Genomic DNA, 24940 nt, shown 5'->3' with positions numbered 1-24940 from the left:
CAACCGTTTTGAGCAAATATGGATATCACGTCAACAATAAGTCCTAGTAGTTTTACTTATTATAGGCTATCCAGAGTTTGGTCTGTACTGTGGCTGCTTATGGGCTATTAGTTCTGCGTACTTACCCCCTTATAGTCCGGCGGTTAAGGGGTTCAACTCTGCATTTTATGACTAAAAGGTCACACTTCACAAAGATATTCTTTGGGCTCTAGTCAACAATTTCAGAAGGGGATCCAAGCTGAAATTCTTGGCGGGTGGCTTTGCCAGGCATGGTTGCCTATCTATAGGAATAGATCAATATTTCCAGCGTTTGATTTTGTATTTGACATTCGAATGTATCTCCGACGACACAAAATTTGTAAAAATCGTCGCCAAAATGAAGCACCACCCGTGTGTCCGCTTCCTCGTGGTTGTAGGGGCTTAAAGCATTAATGTTCGATCTGGTAGCCGTAGTCAGTGCAAACTCCCTTTTAGTGGTATAAACTTCTTTGTTCGTTTGTCCGATCTTCATCAACTTTACGATGATTAAACGAAAATGATGTCGCTTATTGTCATTTGATGGCAGGAACTAAACAAAGTTCTTGGGAATTGGAGCATTAGGTGAGACGCGATATTTCCAACCAGTTCCCCTTGGTTCTCATGTCATTTCTGTTATAGAGTTGAGAAAATATTCGTCCCATACCACATCGATTCGTTTCACTGTTGCAAGGTGTTTACGATATATTCTTCGAAAGATTTGGCTGCTTCTCGAGGAATCATATAAATAATAGCTGCTCCATCAAACATCTTCACATCTACTTCAGGTTCTTGAAAGAATTCTTCCCTGATCGCCTGATCTATATTGGCATGCAATGTAGAGACGACTAAACAACACGCAGTCATTTGTAAGGCTGGTACACTTTTCAGCAAGACGTGTACGTCTCTTCTCTTGGTTCTTGAATATGGAAAACCTCTTGCATTTCAACGGATCAGTAACTTTCTTTTGTTCTTCAGCCTCTCTTCAACAAATCTTGTGAGTTGCGATTGTCCTTTTTCCATCATTTCGATAGTGCCAGCTGCTTCAGATTGTGGTATTATTTTGTTATTGATCCGGTAAAGCTGTCCTGTTGTATCCAGAAAAGGATTGGCAGCATACTCGAAAGCCATTATTAAGGAATGAACACGTTTCTGAAAATTTCAGTAAATGTTTTAGATGTTTCATGATGTTTGGTATCATGCACTTAAAAGTGAATTCCATGTGTTCAATATATTGACATAATTCTGAGAATGGTAAAAGAAATCTCCGTAATGTTTCCGGACTTTCCCTCAGTCCAATAATTCCCCCGTCACTTTTGAGCGTGGCTTTAATTTGCTCTTAGGTTTGGTCGAGAGCCATCGCTAAAAAAGAGAGACACCTTTTTCGTGCAACAAAGGCGCCTCGTTTGAGAGCAGGTCACAAATAGGCAACCATGCCAGGGGCGTCATATAGGGGGTTTAGGGTACTTGTCCCCTGATTTTTAGGAACACATCTGTTATGCCCCACAACTGGTCATAACAGTATTATTGGTATTTTGTTTATTTCTTCATTACTTATTGTTTGCGAAAATAGAGATTTGCTTATTCTTGCTAAAAAAAACAAACAAAAACAAAAAAAAACAATGTAATAACATTTAGTTTAATTTCGGTAAAGCTTGAGCTTTATATTTAATTGTTAAATGTTACTTTGTTCTATATCTGTACCGGAAAATCTGAATATTCATTGCTAAGTATCAAAGAGCGAAATGACTTTCTTTATTACAAGAAGAAGAAGAACATTTAAATTAGTAAAAGAAAAGTGAAAGCGATTTGATATGGATTTTAAAAACTCAGAATTTTGAAAACAAGTTGAGTTTATTCGAAAAAAGTTAGTTAAAAGCAAATCTTGGATTTAAAACATATGATAAAGGTAATTAAATTCAATTGACTACAATCTGGTAGTAATTAGCAAATGCACACAGCTGTTATTTTATTAAATTGTCATAACTCATTGAAAATCAAACTTTGTAATGGAAGGCACAAACATAACCTCGATGTTTAGCTAGAAAGTTCTTTCTGGGGCTTAGGCCCTTCTTCGACATCATTATGCCGCGAAATAAGAGAAAATATATCTAATTTCATGAATTAATGATTAAAATATTTCAAAATTCCTGTATTCCATAACCAGTTTGGCAGAAACTTAACCTAATTGGAATTATACCAATCTTCCATTATACTGTACCTGCTTACTAGTCGTAGTCATCAAGATCTATGATACTTCATTGGCACAGTATGTGAAGTAAACTTTATTAGTAATAATATTAATTAGAAGGCCTATGTTTAGCAGAAGGGGTCCAGCTCTTTTCTCTAAAAAAATGTTACAATTTTGGTAATTTCTGTTTACATTTGGTTAGTTTAGGGTAGGGACGCTTAGTTTAAGTTAGGTTAGGCTAGTTTAGGTTACGTTAGGTTAGTTTAGTTTATGTTATATTAGTGTAGGAGTCCCGCATAATTTTCCAAAAAATGATAGAATTTCGCTTATTTCTATTAATATTATGTTAGTTTAGATTAGTTCAGGTTAGCTTAGGTTAGTTTATGGTATGTTAGGTTAGATTTCATTACGTTATGTTACGTCTAAGTACTTCCATCACTCATTTCTCCTGTAAATTTTGTGTTTTTTACGTGCTTCTGGACCCCTTGCACTAAACATACCCCAATTAGAACAACAGGCTTGTGTATAGCCCGCTCCCCCCAGTTCTTTGTCACCGGAACTGGAAGAGTTACTACTACTGCTTATATCGAGAACAGAACCCAACCAACCCCTGCGGGGCTTCTAACCCGTTCCTACTACTACTACTACTATTGCTACTAACTACTTCTGCTACTGCTACTACTACTACCGCTACTACTACTACTACTACTACTTATAGCAACTAAAACTTCCTTACCACAAGATTTACATCTTAAATCTTTATAACATACGATTCCGATTCATTATGAACTAGTATGAATCGTTAGAATCACTATGATTCGTTAAAAATCACTGGGGGAGCGGGCTATACTCAATCCGAACAACATTCTACATAAGTTGTTTAAGTTGTGTATGTTCTAATAAATAAGCTTGATTTCATTGCGCAATTATGGTACTATGTATTGCTTATTTGCAACAGAAAAGGATGAAATATTGTTGACAGGTTTATTTTAGTCAATATAATAATAATGATAATAATATATTGATGATTAAATGAAATAATAATTATGTTATGATGAAATAATTTCGTAAGGAAATATAATGGCCTTCGCCAAAAGAAGTTAATCCGTTGATGTTTGCTGTAGCAGAGCATATACCTAATCCAGCATAATGTAACATAAGTGGAAATAATTTCTATATATATGATATACTGGTGTTTACTACTTTCTCAAATAAATTTTGCTGAACGACTGGGGCCAAGAAATATTCTGAAGACTAAGTGCGTCAAACACTAAATAAAGTCATGAGTAACTATCATAATCAAGTAAAAGTACAGTATATGGAAGAAACTTACTATACGGATTACAGTAAGAAATGAACACTGAGTGAATTCCAGCTATATTAACTTTACTTATTAACATTATGAATCGTGTATTATGTAGAACTTTGTTAATTCCGACAATTGATTTCTATGTACTCGGATTTGAATACTCAAGTTCCATAAAAGCGGTTACAGTAAAATCTGTCTTATTAGTCATTTGTATAATTTAAGAAATTAATTACTCGTTCCACATAATACATTTTATATTGAGTGAGTCACGTTTGTTCGGCCCCGTGCGATGTGATTAAAGATCTTAATCGTTACCATTGTCGCCTCCTCACCGAATTTGGAACCTTCTGATAAGAAATTTTCACGTTTATATATGTAGTGGCGACCCAGAGTATCTTACAAGAAGTAACATCATAGAAAGGAGCGTTACACATCTTTAATCGCTTGTCTACTGATATATTATTAAAAAACGTGAAACTCTTATGTCGGTACGGGTCTTGCCCCTGCCCCCCACCCCAACCAAATCTGAAATGACGACGACCCTGAACCATCCATTAAAGAAACACCAAACAAGGATTTCAGCTTGAGTGAGGAATACAAAAAACGTAACATTCGTGAACAGGCATGGAACGAGATATGTAAAAGATATTTTTTTAAATGAAGGTATGGACAATGAAAAAAGTTAAATTGAGGCAAATAATTTATCTCTATTATTAAATGGTTGATTGGATGTGAAGTTCTAACTAAATGTACAAACATTCGTTATTTTCATTTGTTAGAAAACAGTATCATGACATTTTTTAAAGGAAAGTGCTGTATTTTAAGAGCGTGCATATGGATCCTATTTAAACTACATTTTTATAATTTTGATGGATTTTTTTCAATTAGGTCATCGAACGACTGAATTGACGTACGGAAATTATTGTAATACTTCTTCTCGTCTTCTTGCAAATCTATATACACAGACATAAAGCTCCCTTCAGACTTCTTTGAGAAACTAAGAGAGAAGTCTTGAGACATTTATTTTTATGTGTTCTTCGTTTTCTCTTCTTACAGAAATATTAAGATGCCACTATTGCCGTTTTGATCTTTTCATGTTGACTCGCTACACTGACTGAGAAGAATCCTGTATAAAATCACGTGACGCGTAGCGCGTAGCTACGGATGACTGTGTAAGCACACACGCGTAGCGCGGAGTCCCGCGTGGCAAAATTGTTCTATTGGTTCTTATGGGTGCATACATAATCACGCGAAGGCCTCCGCGAGGCGGATAGGACCATTGAGCAAATGGGTGCTTACATAGTCAAGCGGAACTCCGCGCGGTTAGCAGTCACTTCTCTTTAAAATTTAAAAAGAAACGTGCATGGCAGCAAAAGCAAAATGAAAATTAATCCAGATTTCTTTTCTTATTTTTGATAGTGAGTTGCTAAATAATATTTTATACAGTTCTATAATACTATTTTCATATTTTTAGTGTTATTTTTAATTTAGCTATAATGTCTTTGTTTAATTGGAACTTCCAATTAATGCCTTTGCTTAATTAGAACTGTACATGTGGTGCCTCTAATGTACGATTGTTAACAGTACGTAATTATTGTAATTTTTCGTCTTTCAACAAATTTCAGTTTCAGTTTCTGTTTGGGATTATTTGTGTATTTAACAGTGTGTGTGTGCCTTTAGCTGGCAACAGTGTTCAAGTTGCTTAACGCTTTTCTATTGTTGTGTGAACAGTGTGTGAGTGTGGAGGCAGCAAGAACATGCAGTTTTGGTGGACCATATATATCATGGTCGAAGATCATACAATATAGCACAAACAATAAGCCATCGTATCACAATCATTTACAACTAAAGACCTTGTGAATATGTTTATTCTCGTGTATTATTTTTGTGTGCAAACTGAAGTTGTAATCATTAAATACAGTGAATTTATATTTTGGTTGCATTCATGTGGTGTACGAATCAAGCCTTACAGTCCACTGAACATTGTTTTTAGCATTGTCGTCGTACTTTAGCATAAAAACAAAATATATACATTCACATTGTACATTTGGTCCTCCGGGCCGGATGAGTGCAAAGATTTCTGAGAATTGTTCTGTGCTGTTGTGAAGAGAAGTGTGTTTGTGTCGGCCTATATGTGGTGCTATCACGTACGTTGAACAATAATCACGTTTTTTGTGTAGGCGGACAGCTGTTGTACCAGGACCAGGCTTTGGGAGTATATTTCATAGGTAAAAAAAAGAAAAAAACATCATTATCAGGTCAGTAGTTTTTTATTCTTCATATTTCTGCGTAGCATTTAATCATGAGTGAATCACACCAGCGTGTTTTAAGGCAAAAATCTGCATACAGAGGCCAGTTAGCCAAAATAAACACTTTTGTTCAGGCCTTTGATCCAAATGAAGGCAATATAGAAGAAATACGTGCACGCTTAAAACATCTAAATAACGTCTGGTCAAAGTTGCAGGAGGTGCAAGATACTATTGAAATTGATCAAATCGAACCCGAAGCGGAAGCAGAAAACATTCGTGCAGAAATTGAAAATATGTATTTTTCTTTAGAGGCTCAAATGCAAGCACTTGTTTTAAAATATGGAAATAAAGAAACAGCTGTTAATAATAACACTAGCAGTAGCGCACAAGTTAAATTACCGGTCATAGAGTTGCCTGCATTTGACGGGAACTGTAAGCATTGGTTATCATATAAGAACACTTTTATATCTCTTATTCACGAGAATAAAGACATTTCCACAGTACAGAAGTTTCAGTACCTCCGAACTTCTCTTAAGGGCGAAGCGTTAAACCTAATTGAAAATTTACCAATTACCGAAAAAAATATTCAGTAGCGTGGCAATTACTCGTTGACAGGTATTCAAATAAAAAGCTAATTGCTTCTTGTTACATTCATGAAATACTACAAATCAAGCCAGTGTATAAAGAAAATGTAAGTGAACTTCGCGCTTTTATAAATACAGCTACTAGCAATATAAATGCGCTACAAGCACTTGAGACAAACGTAAACCTCACAGACCTAATTTTGACCCAACACTTTGTATCAAAATTAGATGCAACTATTAGAAAGTCATGGGAGGTTAAAAATACGAATTCTAATTTTCCTGCTTTATCAGAATTCTTTTCGTTTCTCGAGAAACGTTGTCAGGTGCTTGAGAACATGAGAACTAGTATTGATGGTGTGAAGCAGGGTAGTAGCGTACGAAACAAGCAAACAAAAAGTATTCAGTCATCAAAGACTTATTTACCAACATTTTCAAATGCTTGCGAATTTTGTAATAGTCAGCATCCCTTATATTCTTGTTCGTCTTTTGTGAATGCGGCACACAGCCAAAAATTAGAGTGCATTCTTAAAAATAAATTATGCATAAATTGTTTGAAAAGTAATCATCTTTTGAAGAGTTGTAAATCGAGAGGTTGTAAAAAGTGTTCCAAAAAGCACAATACATTATTGCATGTAGACGTAACAAAGGACAAATCAGTGCGGTTTCCAAGTGTAAGCAGTGGTGCGGTGCAAGAGCGTAGTAACAACTCAGATTCCAGTGAAAATTTAGGGCAAGTGTCATATTGTGCACTAAGGGCTAGACCTAACGCAAGAGTGTTGTTATCTACTGCAATAGTAAAAGTAACGGATAACAAGGGAAATTTGGTTCCTTGTCCCGCGCTTCTAGACAGTGCTAGTCAGACCAATTTCGTAACAGAGAATTTGGTGCAACAATTGAACATCAAACGGTATAGACAATATACTCCAATTCAAGGTATAAATCAAGCAATATCTAATACAAAGTACTCTGTAGATATTTGTGTCCATTCATGTGTTAACACATTTTTATTGAATATAAGATGTTCAGTTCTCCCTCACATTACAAGTAAACTACCGGAAGAAAAAATTAATTATGACGATTGGAACATTCCAAAGGACACTGTTCTAGCAGATCCTACTTTTAATACGCCTAGAGACATAGATATTCTTTTAGGTGCGGAAGTATTCTACATAATTATGAAGTCAGGACACAAAACACGGCCAGGTGATTTTCCAGTGCTTCAGGAGACAGAATTGGGATGGGTCGTGACAGGACGCATTCCTCAAGAACGTGACCCCCATATTCCATTAACAACATGTTTTGTGAAGACAAACATAAATCTACAGCAACAACTACAAAAATTCTGGGAACTAGAAGAAATTACTGTTACACCTAATTGAAGCGAAGAGCTTGCATGTGAGCGACATTTCGTTCAGAATACAACAAGAGATCATACAGGGCGTTTCATTGTACGATTGCCTTTGCTTGAAGACCGTACAGTTTTAGGCGATTCTTATCAGCAGGCATTGGTTAGATTAAAGCAATTGGAAAGAAGATTCGATCAACACTCGGACTTTAAAGCTAAATATACGGAATTCATGCAAGAATATGAAGATCTTGGTCACATGGTAAGGATAGATGAGCGTAAAAAGGAGGACGTCAGCGTTGCATACTATTTGCCACATCATGCAGTTTTTAAGCCCACAAGTTCTACAACGAAGCTCCGTGTGGTGTTTGATGCTTCAGCAAAATCTGACAGCGGAAAAAGCCTTAACGACATTCTCTTAGTTGGTCCTACAATACAGCAAGATTTGTTTTCTATCATTTTGCGCTTTAGAACTCATTCGGTAGTATTCACTGCAGATATCGCTAAGATGTATCGCATGGTCAATGTTCATCCAGAAGACACGCCATTACAACGTATATTGTGGAGAAGATCTAGAAATGAACCGATTCAGTTTTTTGAGTTGAAAACACTAACGTATGGTACGGTATGTGCTTCATTCGTGGCCACAAGATGCCTACAGCAATTAGCAGACGAAGAAGAGCATAATTTCCCTGTAGCAGCAGAAATATTACGTCGAGATTTCTATATTGCCGATGTTTGTAGTGGCATGAGCAACATACAGCATGCTCTAGAGGTCCAGAAGCAATTGATAGAGTTACTGAGAAAGGGAGGTTTTACACTTTGGAAATGGAGTTCTAATGATCCAAGGTTATTGGAATCCATCTCGCCAGAGCTTCGAGAAGTGCAGCGTCCAATCCAGTTCCACGAAGGCCAAGGCGTCAAGGCATTAGGATTGTCCTGGCATCAAGACAAGGATATATTTCTCGTTGAAAGCAAGACGTCAACAATGAAGGTTCGAGAGTGCATTACTAAACGCCAGATTGCTTCAATCATTGCCACTATATTCGATCCATTAGGAGTAATTTCACCAGTTGTCAATTCATACAAAATATTTTTGCAAGAATTGTGGCGGCAAAAGGTTCAATGGGACGACAATATACCAATGGAATTAGCAAAGAAATGGACTCAATTATACAAGCAGCTTCCATTAATCAATCAGATTAAATTCGACAGATATGTACTCGTTCAAGGAAACATAGCGGAGATTCAGATCCATGGTTTTTCAGATGCTTCTCAAAGAGCATATGGAGCTTGTACTTATATGCGATTGATCAATCAACAAGGAGAAATATCAGTTAAGTTATTATGTGCTAAATCACGTGTGGCCTCAGTCAAGAAAATTACTCTCCCACGTCTGGAGTTATGCGAAGCCGTTGTTTTGGCAAAATTAGTTCACAAGATTTTACCAATTTTGAAATTGAACATAAATAGCGTCCATTTATGGACCGACTCCCAAATCGTGTTGGCATGGCTAGCTTCTCCGTGCAACAAATGGAAACCTTTCGTGGCCAACAGAGTAGCTCAAATTCAAGACTTAACTGACGTTAACTGTTGGAAACATGTATCTTCTTCAGACAACCCTGGAGATTTGATTTCAAGAGGAATAAATGCAGTTTCTATAAAGGACAATTCATTATGGTGGCACGATCCACAATGGCTTTCTAGTTTAGAATCTAATTGGTCAGTGACAAGTAAGGATTCATTGCAACCAGATCAAGTTCCAGAGAGTAAGGGAACCATAACATTGACAGTCATTTTAGACAATTGGTACAATGAAACCATAACAAGATTCTTAAAATTGTCAAGGTTAGTTAAGACAATAGCATATTGTAGACGTTTTGTTCATAACATCAGACACAAGCAAAACAAATTAACAGAAGGTCTTTCAGTACAAGAACTCCACACAGCGCTCCATGTTTGCATCAAATGAACACAAGAAATTGGATTTCACAGCGAATTACAGCATCTTCGTGATGGAAACATTGTTCCGCCAAGAAGTAAATTGAACAATTTACATCCATTTTTAGATAGTGAAGGCATGATCCAAGTTGGAGGAAGATTGGAGAATAGTCAACTTCCGTTTGACGCCAAACATCAAATAGTTGTGCCTTCAAATCAACACTTAACAAAACTTATAGTTGAAGCAGAACACTTAAGATTACTTCATGCTGGACCCCAATTATTAATATCATCACTACGCCAGAAATATTGGATTATCAGGTGAAAACAGGTAGTAAAACAAGTGATCCATCATTGCTTCACGTGTTTCAAGTTAAAGGCCAGTGGTTCAAAACAACTTATGGGACAGTTGCCAGCAGCTCGTGTGCAGCAAGCCAGACCATTCCTAAACGTAGGTGTGGACTACGCTGGAGCGATTTACATAAAATCAGGAGCAGTTAGAAATAGATCTGTACGTAAGGCATACGTTGCGTTATTTGTTTGTTTATCCACCAAGGCAATACATCTGGAATTGGTAACAGATCTTAGTGCGCAGTCATTCATAGCAGCTTTACGCAGATTCATAGCCAGACGAGGAAGATGTCTCAATATATACAGCGACAATGGCACAAATTTCGTTGGAGCCAACAACAAATTGAAAGAATTGTATCAGCTGTTTTCATCAGATCCTTTTAGTTCTCAAGTTCATGATTTTACATCGACCGAAGGAATTCAGTAGCACTTCATACCACCAAATTCACCGCATTTTGGAGGACTATGGGAAGCCGGTATAAAATCAATGAAATACCATCTAATTCGTATTACAAAAGGTGCAGTGTTAACATATGGAGAGTTTGCAACATTACTCACACAGATTGAGGCCTGTCTCAACTCTCGACCACTTACAGTGCTATCAAGTGAGCCTAACGACATCAATGTTCTCACCCCTGGACATTTTTTAATTGGAGAAGCACTTACAGCTTTACCAGAGCCTAACCTCACCGATCTACCACACAACCGCTTATCTCGTTGGCAGAAGATACAACAACTAAAACAACACATTTGGAAGAGATGGTCCCGAGATTATTTACATGGTCTTCAACAACGCTCTAAGACAACTTCACCGCAACACAATCTCAAGGTCGGAGATGTAGGTTTGCTGATTGAAGACAACGTTCCTGCATTGCAGTGGAAATTGGGCATCATTGAAAAGGTATTCCCAGGAAAGGATTTCTTAGTTCGTGTAGTGACGGTTCGTACTACAACTAGAACATATAAACGTTCCATCAAGAAACTAGTTGCATTACCATATAACAACGATTGGAATTGAGATTTTGGTAATCTAAAATTAAGTACAGTTGTAACATTGCTTCAAGTTTTGTGTTTGTTTCGTTTTTTATATGTATCATTTTGTTTTATTTGGTCAGACCTTAGCTGACCAACAGGGGGGAGTATGTTTGGGATTATTTGTGTATTTAACAGTGTGTGTGTGCCTTTAGCTGGCAACAGTGTTCAAGTTGCTTAACGCTTTTCTATTGTTGTGTGAACAGTGTGCGACTGTGGAGGCAGCAAGAACATGCAGTTTTGGTGGACCATATATCATGGTCGAAGATCATACAATATAGCACAAACAATAAGCCATCGTATCACAATCATTTACAACTAAAGACCTTGTGAATATGTTTATTCTCGTGTATTATTTTTGTGTGCAAACTGAAGTTGTAATCATTAAATACAGTTTCAATTATCACGGAGGTTAAATTAACACCATGTTAATGGAATCCCTCTTGTGAGGAATACAAAAAGCGTAACATTCGTGAACAGGCATGGAACAAGATATGTAAAAGATTTTTTTTGTAAAAATGAAGGTATGGACAATAAAAAAAGATAAATTGAGGGAAATAATTTATCTCTATTATTAAATAGTTGATTGGATGAAAAGTGATTGGATGTGAAGTTCTAGCTAAATGTACAAACATTCGTTATTTTCATTTGTTAAAAAACAGTATCATGACATTTTTCAAAGAAAAGTGCTGTATTTTAAGAGCGTGCATATGGATCCTATTTAAACTACATTTTTATAATTTTGATGGATTTTTTTTCAATTAGGTCAATCGAACGACTGAATTGACGTACGGAAATTATTGAAGTACTTCTTCTCGTCTTCTCGCAAATCTATATACACAGACACAAAAGCTTCCTTCAGTCTTCTTTGAGAAACTAAGAGAGAAATCTTGAGACATTCATTTTTCTGTGTTCTTCGTTTTCACTTCTCACAATATTAAGATGCCACTATTGTCGTTTCGATCTTTTCATGTTGACTCGCAACACTGACTGAGAAGAATCCTGTATATAATCACGTGACGCGTAGCGCGTAGCTACGGATGACTGTGTAAGCACACATGCGTAGCGCGGAGGGCGGACGGTGGTGCGCGGAGCTCCGCTTGACTATGTAACGGACCTTAAGTCTGGATAAGCAATACATAGGGACATATACAGCTCAAAGTGAGTGGCGATCATTACCACTGAAGTCGATGATGGCATACATTCTGAAAAAAGAAAACAGAGGAGGGAAGATGAGTCAACAAAGAAAAGGTATACAGAAAATCTTGATCAAAGAGAATAAGCGTGACTACAGTGCTCAAGAAGTTTGTCATCTGTTGATGGTATTACCGCTAGACATCAAATCAAGAGCTTTCATTGATATAATGTTACCAATATCGGACTTAGATTGGATTTTGGTACCAGATAAAGGTCGGCCAATTCGAGGAAACTATTAGGGAACGCAGTCGTCCACAAGTATGCGGATAGGAAGTGATATGAGGACATGATCTTATTTCGTTGGTGCAGCGAAATGAAAATAACAGTTTCTAAGGTTTCAGTAAGGAAAGAAGATAACTCTACTATACTTATAGACTTGTTAGTTATTCCATAATTATCGCCCAGCTCAGATCAAGAGAAAATGAAATGCAACGGTGCCTGTTGTATATTCCTTGAAAGGTGCTGACATGCTTTGGATGGTGAGAAATATTGTGAGTTGTCTTACCACAAGAACACGTTGCATGAAAAGGAAAAACGTATCATTCCAGACACTATCGACATACCCGATGACTTCCAACCAGACGTATCTAAAGAAGACGAATATAAAGATCCTTTCGTTGTTGCATCATCAATTCCAACAGTTCCTCAAACAGATGTCTTGATGTTAGGAAAAAGATTTGAAGATCTGGTATTTGACTGGAGCGTTTACTGGGATTCATATCACGAATTCACAGACAAGCAATTAATGGACTTCATCAAAAACGTTTGAGGAGAAAATACCACTGTTTCTAAACAAAGTTCACCAGGCAAAAGTTCTTTTCAATTAAGCAAAGAACAAAATGCGGTACTGGATAATTTGAAGCAACAGATAGACATGCTCAGCAAATGTGGAACATCATCAATTCGAAATGTTTCGTGTCCAAGGTAGAGCAGGATCAGGAAAAAGTACACTAATTTCTGAGATTGTTTCATAAATTAGTGCAGCCTTTGCTGAAAATACATATATTCTCGCAGCTCCAACTGGATGTGTTGCTGTAAACATTGGCGGCAGTACTATACATCCAGTGTTCCGACTTTCACCTCTAAACATGTTCAAATCTCTTCAGGGTCGAGTTTGAAAAGTTTCCAGGAATATTTGTTACCGAAAAAGTTCTTGATACTAGACGTATTTTCAATAGCAGGATGTAAACTACTACATGTTACGTATTTAAGTTGCCTCCAAGGCAAATGTAACGAAAACATCAGCTATGGAGGGCTCTGTGGTTTCTCTTTGGTGATATCCGACAATTACTACCAGTGAAAGATTCGCCTCCTTATACTTATTCAAAGGAACTGAATGTACAAATGGGCAAGAAATTATGCCAATATTTCGACAAAAGTTCCAACTCAAAGTGTGTCATCGACAGAGTGGAAGTAATCAGAGACGTAGCTAAGGGGGGCACCGGGATACCCAAATCTTGGCTTGGCCCCCTCAAATATTTATTTAAAATTGTTACAAATTGTTTTTATCCAACAATAAATGAAAAGTTATTCACAGTAAACTGAAATTATTCATACTTCTAAAGAAAGATTATTTTCTAAATCCGTTTACAGGCTATTTCTTAAACGTTAAGTGAACAGTAATAAGAATATAAGATCAGTAACTTTTCGGGCCGGGCGTCATCTTCGTTAATATTGCGTGGTTCTTCCAGCCCTTAGAGTGACTCCAGCCTTATAGTCGCCTTGAGGTAGTAAGGGCTAAAATCTGTACGAATGCACTTTTTGTAACTAAGACAAAAATGGAAGGTCGATTTGACTCAGAGACTACGAGGGTGCAAGAATGCATAGTTCTTGTGCTATTGTGCTATGTGTGAAAGAAAACGAAGTACTAAGCATTTCACCATTGAACAAATTAAATTTATAAAATCTTCTTGTAGATTTACTAAAGAAAAGATAATAGATGAATCTCTAGGAATTCTATTGTGCACAAAAGCCAAATGTAATCATCATCATCGTTATAAGTACAGTGATGATGATTCATGTCAATTGATGCAAATTATGAGGATTTCTATAGCATGGTTAGTGATGTATTTATAATTTTGCTTCGGGGGGGCTATGCACAACACGGGAAAACAGGGGGTCAATTTGCCTACCTGAGCTTGAGAATTAAATATATTTTAATTCATTGTCTACTAATATACTAGGAAAAAACTTGAAATTTGTATGTCGGTGGAGGCCCTTATCCTCCCAGGAAAATCTGAAATGACGCTCTTGCAAACACACGTTGAATATTTGTAATTTCTTTTCAACTTAACTGATTTCATTTTAGAAAGAAGATGGAAATATTCAGTTTTATCCGTGTACGTTTTTACCTGAAAGAAAATGTTGAGACAAGTTGAAGCTGAAATATACTGTTTTAATGACAAGAATTGAAGACTGATGAATCTTATGTAATATGGCACACACAAAAATTTAGCAGTGAATTTAACCTTTTATTCTTTTTATAGAAGAAAAAGAAAGCATCCTCTTGGCCTATCTAATTTCCCGGGCTACTTGTTCCCCCTTTTTGATTTTATTTAATTCAAACATTTACCTTTCTTTATAACTAAACAATGTAAATATTCCTTTGCTATAATAAATAAAGTCCCGTTATGTTGATACCCATGCAAGTTGGTGAGGAACACCAGTTTCGCATATCAGCTCCTCTTAGTTTTGGTGTTACTGACGACGACCGACTTGAATCACAACTAACAAAGGTCGAAAGTTTGATAGGAGAAACGAAAGAAAGTGGAAACTAAAAAACAAGAAGAAGAAGAAGAAGAAGAAAAAGAAACAGAAGAGTAGAATGGACGAAAAAAGAAAGAAAGAACGCAGTTCTTACATGGAATGAAATTTGACAAATACAGTATTATTTCTGAACTAAGAGCATAAGAAAATGGAAAGTAAATGAAATTCTTAGAAAGATTATTGTTGAACGTGGAATGCTAAAAACTAACAAATTTATTCCGGTTCGGGGGCTTGAGCCTGATAGCCCCCATAATACGCCACTGAGCACGACCCTCCATTAGTCGCGTCGTTTCCACATAAAGCTCTCCTCTTTGATATAAATCATCATTTGTTTTAATTATATTTCTTGCCATCTTGGTTTGCCTTCTGTCGCAATACTAAGGACACATTCCGTTACTTTATCATAATTATATCTATTGTTACTCAAGATGCACCTATGAAGCAATCGAGCTTTTACAAAAACAGCCAATTATTTTAAAAAATATTACCATATTATGACAACATTGGAAAGCTGCTTGCATAAGCTTCCTATTAGTTCCTGTCTAAACCGGTTTGATGCAATGTGACCGTCGTATTCTAATAAATACAGGGATGCACTTGCCTCAGCAGTAAGCATAGGTAATTGCGCCAATAGGTATTGTCAGACACACTCGCAAAAATCATTAGGGCAAAAGAAACAAGTATTTTGGTAAGACAAAGTTTATATGAACAAAAACTTTTGAAATAAAGGTTACAAATATAATGAGCTGAGGGCTCAGATTAGAGGTTAAATAAAAAAAGAAAGGATATATAATACTCGTGTCCAAAATTCTTGGTGGTAGGCCATCTTGGTTTCCGCCTGTCTTGGTTATCCTTGAACTCACTTCGTGTCCATATGATCCTCTGGCTGACGCCGGTTACTAGAGATCTGCCTATTTTTCAGCACTGGAATCATAAGAATAAGAGAGAGTCGTTGCTGCACTGCGAGAAAACCGCACTGGTCCTCCGTGCTGCCGCCTGGTGACCACTTCGTCAATTGTCCCAATTAACGAGCAGCACGCAAAGAAGGAGTCTGCCGTCCACAGCAGTTGGAATCTAGGTAAGCCAACGACAAATGTATGTACTGTGACCCGAAATCGTCGCACGAAACAAATGCATCGAAACAAAACAACATTCTAACGAAGTTTTCTTACAAATGACAGAATTTCTTTACCGGAATATCACAGAAGGTGAGGACACTATACAATGATGTAATATTATAAATGACTCAGGTATATCAGCGGTTTTCATATTACAAATGAAAATTTCGGTAGCCTATATGTGAAGGGTGGAAGATGCTCCACTAACGTAAAATGTTATTTCGTCATTTTAACCTTACCATAAATCCTCTAAATACTAATTGTCTAAGGTCCCCCACTAGCGTTTCGAGGGTTAATAAATATTTTTATCCCAAATTCTTCACAGGTGGTTTTGAAATTTGCTGAAATATTCTTAATTTTTCTATAAACTTTGTAATTAAGTTAAAAACAATCAATTAAATTGTTGTTTAATAAAATTAAACTTTAAAAAAAATCAAAATTGGCGGACATTATAGCAATCGCTTAGTTCCAGGAGTGTTCAGAGTGTCTTTATCAGTTGGAATACTGCGAACAAACGGCTCCTTCCACTAGATTGAGGATTAGGTATGAGATTAGCCATTTTAGTAGTAAAAATAATTAGTCAATAAAGGAAATAAAATGTGTTCTAAGGATTCTCTTTTGATAAAATGTTTCGGAGATAAAATTTTTATTTTTCCCGTTCAATGTTGAGAAATATCCCATGCTCTTGTATTGTGAAACCAGATCTTTTCTCTCCTAGCATGTACAGTACAAGAACTCACAACGAAAAACACGTAACCAAATTTTATGTGTATAAAATTTAAAGAAAGGATTCATTAGCTTTAGTATTTCTAGCTACTGCGTGATCCGCTTCGCTAGCAGATTTCCATCAAATACTAGTCGACCACACAGAGAAATAGTACAGTTTTTATTTCAAGCGTTAATCGCCATTGCTTTTTCCAGTAATCCTCACTCGGAGGTTAACCAGAGCATTGTGGATGAATAGACAGAGAGGGAACTTGTTTGTTTAACATCTTGAAGTTACAAAACAGTGCTTGTGGAAAATTGCAATAAGAGAAAATTAACTAAATAAGCGATTTTTTCCTGCACTAGTTCAGTCTTTTTTAAGAACTAAATCTTCTCTTTGTTTAATTAAACCTAGCTACGTCATATATTTTCACCTCAGGTTAAGTGAACAGAAACAAGTAAAGGTATGTTGTTCTTCATGCGAAATCTATAGGATTGTTCTATATGCATATACGACGACTTATTTCATCTTATTTTACTATGACATTTCAATTACATGAAACACTGTTATTGCTAGTTTCTGTGTAGAAACGACCATATTATTTATTACAGGGGGAGGGGGGAGATACACAAAGGAAACATCACACCTTAATGTATATACAGTGATCTATATTATAAAATTGAAAGTCACTATATTTGTGACTCTTAATCTCTTGAACCACCTGACCAATCTCGATTAAAGTTTCAACGTAGATGAAGTTCGGGCATGGGAGTGTTTTCATCTATTCATTTTGACGGTGGAACTTAGGGGAGGGGGAGGAGAGGGAGGTACAAAGGAATAAATAAAACTTAATAACTCTTGAACCACTCAACTGATCTTGATCAAATTTTCAACATAGATGAGGTTCGGACCGGGAATGATTTTTGTCATATCACTTTGACGGTGCAACTTAGGGGAGGGGGAGGAAAAGATATTTAAAAATGATCGAAAACAACCGATATCAGTGTCGAATCTATAGTTTCCGAGATCGCTGACAAGAGCATGGCACTTTGAATGCTGATTAAATCAAAATTCTGCCCGGCAATTCGGGTGGGAGATATATAAAAATAATCAAAAATGACTAATATTAGTGTAGAATCCATAGTTTTCGGGGTTGCTGAGACAAACATTGATGCTTCTGATGCCGTTTAAATTCAAACTCAGCGTCCACTGTCCTTTATGTGCAAACTGAAATGTATTGTCCCCTTTCGGAGAACGGGTATTCTGCTAGTACTTCATGAAAAGAAATTGTCAGTGACAGTTCACAACTTTGTTAACTACGGTAAACATGTTGAATATTGTAATAGGTGAATACTGAAGTCTAATGTGTTTTAACAGTTTCGAAGGAGCGAACCTCTTTCGTAAATCCAGGGGAGAGCAATTGTCTCCTTTTGCTCCACGCTGCGGGCAACTATATTCCTATATAGACGTAAATGTGTGAAATCGTATTTATTTAGGTTCAAGGGTGGTTCATAATTTCGTTGAGCTTCCAAGCGCAACGAGCACTTAATTGAGATAAATTTTCGTAAAAAGAAAAACGTTTATCACTATGAAATGCCGTGGCAATGTTTGTACGGAATTGAAAAATAAAATGAAATCTTTTACGTTCGACAGTTATGCCGTATAGGCTAAAGGAGATTGTGATGATGAGTGGGATAAATAAAATGGAAGGAAGTGGGAGACCCCCGGGAAAACTCAACAACACGGTGTTTGTCCACCACAAAGCTCAATTCACGCAAGCTGGGATCAAACCAGGGACCTCATGGACCAGAGGTGAACGCTCTATCACTGAGCCACTGTGCCTCCATCAGAAAGTAGGCTACTGGGTGTCTTTTCACTCTCCATTCTTTTCATGATTACTCGAAACAGATTTTTTCAAATAACGAATTTATAATATATGAACTAAGGTAAGATTTTTAGCTCATTCAAGCCATGATTTTCCTTTCCTTGGGAATCATGCGAGACCTGCGATATATATGTGTAATTTACTATTATTCTCCAGCACATTGTTCTTCGTGTTGCTCTTGGAGTAATTATTTTAACAAAATGACATGGTTACCTTAATTACTTACAAGTTAATTGGAACTTAACGAACAAAACTAAATGAGGAATAGGCCTCTCGCTTATCTTTTAATATGAGATAATGGTTAATGAACCTAGGTCACACACATGGAAGACGAAAACGTTAACAGCTATTTCATGGGAAAACCCTAACATATTACTGGAGTTGAGGAACAATTTGAGTAGAATCACTCAAAGTCATCTGAAGTAGACCCAATAGAAGTTACAAACGATAAAGGTATCAGATGCATGGTCTTCCTGTTCCTTCTGCTAACCTTGGCTATAAGTTCCACTGCTTAGTTCAGAACATCAGATCTCGTCAGTAGCCTCCGGCCACCAACTCATGGTCTGTGCAGATGGCACTTACATCTTTAAGCGTATGGCTATTTGAGAATGCTTTACCCCCCGCAGGGAACGCGTTCAAAGTGGCTACTCGGTAATTTTACTTTTGCCAGAGTTATAAATCATACTCTGAGCCAGTCAGGGTTTCCGGATCTTTTTGCCAGGTACAGGTCTATACTAGCAGAGTTCCAATACTTTGCACAAAGCATCTTCCAAGCAGCTGTTCCTTTCTAAAATCCCCTTGCCTGGCAATATGTCCTTCCTTTAGACAGCTTTTAAGCAGCAGGCGGTCTATTGTTTCGAAACGCACCAAATATGCTCGAGCTGACGTTTTCTCCGCGTTTTTATTGTTTTCGCGTTTGTGATTAGCCATCTACATTTAAATACATGGTCAGCGTATTCCAAGCGTACCCATGAGCAATAAATACGCTACCAAAAAGCCGGGTACTAAATCGAAGTAATTGGAACAATTATTTTCATGATTACACAATTCGATGTATTTTCGACTTTTACAACATACTCTTCACTCTATTGGGTAAATCACTTTCGGTAACGTAAAGTGATATAAATAAAATAATTAGTTATTTTATATTTTAATTTCAGTTGTTGATTCACGGATGTTCGCTTCAGAATATATAGCTTCAGACGCGCATCCAGAAATTTTTGCTGAGAGGAGTACTACATCCACTGCTGTATCATCATATGAGAACCAAAGGAACGGAACTCCAAATATAGAATATTTGTTTCCTTGGATTATGAACATAATTCTGAACGCCCCACTTGGTGTTATTTGAGTGTTATTAAAGTTGACTTTGCCATTGACTTGTCTGCTATGCAATAATGTGTTTACCATCTTATTAAAACAACATTTGTTTAAAAAAAATTCCCTCTCGCCTGTAAACCTCCGAAAATGTAAAAAAAAAAAAAAAAATGAAATGAAATCTTGGAGTTTTACGTCCCATGGTTATGCCGCCTAGGCTAAAGGAGACGGTGATTATGAGAAATGAATGAAATGATGGAATGAAGAAAGTGGGAGGAAACGGGAGAACCCCGAGAAAACCCACGAGCACGGTGTTTGTCCACCACAAAGTCCACACGGCGCAAGCTGGGATCGAACCAGGAACCCCAAGTACCGGAGGTGAACGCTCTACCACTTTTTTCACATTTTTTATTTACATGCAGTCAAGTATTGTACATTGGAATACATAACATTTTTTTTCCAAAAAGGATAACATATACTGTATTATGAACAAATAACAAGGAATCAAATCACAAACAGCAGAAACATTAAAAAAAAACATTAGTAATGCAAAAACTATGAATACATCATTGTTAATTTTTCATCAACAACAGCTAAATAATTCGAGAACTGTTTCGTTTGATATTTTCAGTTATCTTCCATCGTTCTTTCAACAGGTGAAAGTAGTAGTCTGCAAGGGTTGACGTTTGACTTTGAATCAAATATTCCAGAGTTACACCACACAACCAGATTACACTATTTTGTTTGTAATGAGGATAATATGAAAAAGCAGGAAATAAAATCATTAGCGGGGAAATACCCTGGATCCCACAACGAACTAGAATACACATGATACGTGCGAACCTCAACCATAAGTCGAGCACCAAATCACAAATTGAAAGCCGATGTTGTAAAGTATCGTTTCTACTACAATGCGAACATGTTCCGATAGACATCAGCTTAATTTTTTGTAACTTTATATTAGTTGGTATGACGTCATGTACAATTCGGTACCACACAGAGCACTGATTGACATTTAGGACTGTGTTATTGATATTTTTCCAGATCATATCCCAATTATAGTTAGGAAAGTTGTCTTTTCGTTTAATAGTAACATTTTGTTTACACTGATACGAACTGTACAAGATTTTAATATTCTTACGTTTGGGAGTATCTAAGTCTAGAACCATGTAACTAGAATTCAAGAGTACATCGTATAAATATTTTACAGTGTTTGAATGAATCGGCATATTAACAGGAGGGGTGACCGCCGTGCCCTGTACCCAATAGAGACCCCAGATTTTAGCAAAAATGGGTGTACTTAATTGTAACTTGTACATCCAATTAATTAAAAATAAAACAGTGCTTTTGCAATATATATCCACCATGTTGAGACCTCCAGCATTTTTAGATTGAGTATGAACATACATGGGTGTTTTAAAATGTTACCTCTCCAAACAAACCAATAAACTGCAGCTTGCATAGAGCGGGCAATTCGACTTGGCAACGGTAAAACAGGACTTAAATACCAAAGGTGAGATGTAATATATGTATTAACAATCCAAATTCTTTGTTCAAAACAGTAGCCACGAAATTTCCACGATAGACATAAACCTTTCACCTTCTGGAGGGCTAGAGCCCAATTTTCTAAAATCATTTGTTGTATCGTCCAATAAAAATATACACCTAAAATCTTTGTTCTATCAACATGGAGAACAGGAAAAGTATTCATCTGAAAATCCCAAGTACCAAATTGTAATATGCCATTACAGTCTAATGAGATTATGTTTTTAATAGGAGGGTGCCCGAAATTTTATGCACCGACTGTACCTGACGTTTAACAAAAAAAAATTCTGGCTGTTCATATAATTCGTAATATTGTTCATTATTCTATTTCAAATTAACATGGAAAAACTGTAAAAAATTCATTGGGAATTATAGTTTTGGGAATCAATATCTTTATTTATATTTTAAATTAGTTATAAGTCTTGTATATGGATGTGTAAATGGATTATTACAATTCTTACGGTGTCAGTGCTATCCGAAAATATAGATCCACTATTGGACGGAACTTTCTAGATCAAATAACCAATCTAAAATTCGACAGAATTTTCAGGACCACCCTTCACCTCTCTTTTAGATACCCAGGTCCCTCTAAAAACTAGTTTAATCCAGATTTTACCAAATTTTATTCGTTTTAAAGCCCCACCGCCAAAAATGCTTTGTTCTGATTGGATGATAAACCCACGCTATGATATTAGGGCGCAATTATTCCATTCCATGCCGGGAAGTGTTACTGAAGACACTAGATTCTGATCGTCTAGCTCAAAAAGTCGAAAAGGAGCTAGAAAAGCTGCAAACAAGGTAATATTTGGGATTTTATTAACATGTACAATCACTGGAAGTCTCGAGGAGCCATGAACTATTAAATTTCATAGTAAAACTGGACTAAAAAAGCTGAAATAGTAAGTGCAATATAGTGACGCCATGTTTTCATCCACCGATCGCTATGGACAGGATTCAGAAGTAGTGTGATTTCTGTTTTCTTTTCTAAAACCGGTTCTGAACATCAGTGTTTCCCATCATATTTTCACCTCCCAATTTTCCAGCTAATTGAGGGTTACAAGACCTGTCCATATATAGATTTGTTTATGTAGGTAGCGAGTGATTTTTTTTAACATACATGGCGGTATTTAATTTCGTTATAGTTAGAATAGTAATCACAATGCACGTGTAAATTTACAGTAAGGGCTCCTATCTGACTCCCAAATTGGGAGTACGGCTTCCAGCGGGATGAGTTGAACATGTAGTTTGTTCCGGGTTCCTGCCCCTTCAGGGCAGGGGTCCTATTGTTAGCTAACACTTTGATATGTCCCCTCGGGGGCATTGATTAAACACTCAAGAATGTGATTTAGTAAATACAAGGGCCAGATGGCCCTGTTCCTTTCTTCCCCTTTCCTTTCGAGCCGATTTAAAATGGTAAAATATGAATGTTTTCTGTATATATTTATTAGTATAACATGTATTAATGATAGTGATGATTGGTGTGTATTGGCATGATATGTCTTGTAGTTTAAGTAGTATGTGTATATTTGTAATGTAGTATCAGTGGTAGTGGTAGTTAAGTGATGAAAGAGTGTGTGAGATAATTAAATATGGACAGTGTAGTATTTACTATGCGATAAATTTTTATTATTCCGTCATTAAGTGAACTCATACATAATATTTAAAAGTGAACGTAATATAGTACAATAATTCCGTGTACAAGGTCACATTCAGTTGTTCAAGGGTTGATTATATCGTCGCTAGCCCCTAGTGTCAAAAGTCAGTACTAACTGCCATTCGCATGTCAATGTTCTTAGTGATTTAGTTTCCGTGAAATTGACCTTTCTTTTCGAAATAAAACCTAGAAGGTATAATTCACAGCCCATATGGATGTACAGTTAGGTCAAGTGACCCAAAATTAATATATCCTGAAAATTTCAACATTCTGCTTAGTCTAGAAATCGAAATATTTAAGTAAATAAACAATACGTAATTTTTTAACAGAAGTCGGGCGATATGATGCTAGTTCTTCGCTTTGAAATTATATTAAATGTTCATTTCTTTCTTTGTGGCTGCAGAATTTCATTGTTGCTGCAGAATTTCATAAACATTAAATATTATCGCAGATAATTCTATTTTCAGTGAACATACGTAGGATTTTTTTTCTTCGTTCTTAATAAAGCTACCAGGTATTACATAGTATTGTGTGTGTGGTGAAAGAGTCTTGAGTTCGAGTGAGGTTGTCGTGCGGTGATCGGAATGGGAAATGTTTGTAGTGATTATAGATTTTAAAGTGTTATGATGAAATGTGTATATGGGCTGGGCGTAGATAGAGGAGACAGGGTGTTTGTAAAATATAGCGTCGTAGTGAATGAAAAGAATGATGATATGAATATTATATGAATATTAATGTGAATATGAATATAAAGTATATGAATATTGTAGTAAATGAATATAGAAGATAGGACACCCATATAGTTAAATATATATAGTAGCCCAGTGAATACTTCGCCGCGTGTTGATATATATATATTGAATAGATACGTGTAGCTACAAACATCTCGGGTTCTGACCCCTGCACCATAATATCACGCGGACTGGAGGGCAATATATAGTCGGACTATGGTAATACTTTGTAGTTTAATGGGTTATAGTAATAATCAACCATAGTAATACCATCTGATAGAATGGGTAGCATTATATAATCGCTGACTATACATATTGAATAATAAATTATGAAAAGACAGTAGTAGTTATACAACAGGGCTGTAGTGAATTATATTTTCTGGTCGGTTTTAAAAATAGAATATCCTGCTCTGTGAGATTTTTTTTCTTTTCTTCACGTTACCTACTCGAGCTAGCTTACAATGTTCATGGAGGCGACAGCTCTGACAGGGTGACAGAATCAAAACAATTGTATATATATATATATATATATATATATATATATATATATATATATATATATATATATATATACCGTACCCGGGCATCGACCTCTTCCCCCTCGAATATTTTCGTTTTCTTTTCTTAGTTTCCAAACTAGATAGTGATGGAAATTAATCGATGCCTCAGAATTTAGCGCATTCTGCGAAGGGGAGCTATCGGTGAAGTTTGGCAATAGAAATCACCGATCCAAAATCCAGTTTATTTAATTTTTTTTTATTTTGGCAAATCATTAATTAGGGATATCTTAGCTATTACTTTTACTCTAGTTTCATTACTGTCCTAGAACCTTCTTAGTTCTTCTATAGGGTCGAATATTTTTTTCTTACTTAGAGATTTCAAAATTGGGGACGCAGTTACCTGGTCCCTTCCCCCTCTCCTTTTATCCTGCTGGTTTGGGCCGGATACGGGGCTCGGATTTCAATCTTACAACCAAACTCTTGTGGGATTGGGATCTGATGGAC

General features: G+C 36.4%; 3 protein-coding genes across 3 annotated transcripts; all 3 read left to right on the top strand.

Annotated features, from left to right (window-relative positions):
• The first annotated feature begins 6683 nt into the window (after positions 1-6683).
• On the top strand, positions 6684-7727 carry LOC145667558 (uncharacterized). Its single transcript, XM_081735030.1, has one exon. It carries the CDS (start codon positions 6684-6686, stop codon positions 7725-7727), a length of 1044 nt encoding a protein of 347 aa, XP_081591156.1.
• A 198-nt stretch (positions 7728-7925) lies between these two features.
• Positions 7926-9665, top strand: LOC145667557 (uncharacterized). Its single transcript, XM_081735029.1, has one exon. The coding sequence runs from the start codon at positions 7926-7928 to the stop codon at positions 9663-9665; it is 1740 nt and encodes a 579-aa protein (XP_081591155.1).
• Positions 9666-10472: 807 nt separating this feature from the next.
• Positions 10473-11003, top strand: LOC145667556 (uncharacterized). The gene has a single exon (XM_081735028.1). It carries the CDS (start codon positions 10473-10475, stop codon positions 11001-11003), a length of 531 nt encoding a protein of 176 aa, XP_081591154.1.
• Positions 11004-24940: the final 13937 nt, after the last annotated feature.

This window comes from Thermobia domestica, chromosome 13 (genome assembly GCF_964235325.1).
Source record: "Thermobia domestica chromosome 13, izTheDome1.hap1.1, whole genome shotgun sequence".
In the NCBI taxonomy this organism is placed as follows: Eukaryota; Metazoa; Arthropoda; class Insecta; order Zygentoma; family Lepismatidae; genus Thermobia; species Thermobia domestica.
The sequence above is the reverse complement of the archived record's forward strand: the minus strand, read 5'-3'. Positions and strand labels throughout refer to the sequence as shown.

Coding starts and splice junctions, on each gene's coding strand:
- LOC145667558 (XM_081735030.1), top strand. CDS start 6,684: ATGAGAACTAGTATTGATGGTGTGAAGCAGGGTAGTAGCGTACGAAAC.
- LOC145667557 (XM_081735029.1), top strand. CDS start 7,926: ATGCAAGAATATGAAGATCTTGGTCACATGGTAAGGATAGATGAGCGT.
- LOC145667556 (XM_081735028.1), top strand. CDS start 10,473: ATGAAATACCATCTAATTCGTATTACAAAAGGTGCAGTGTTAACATAT.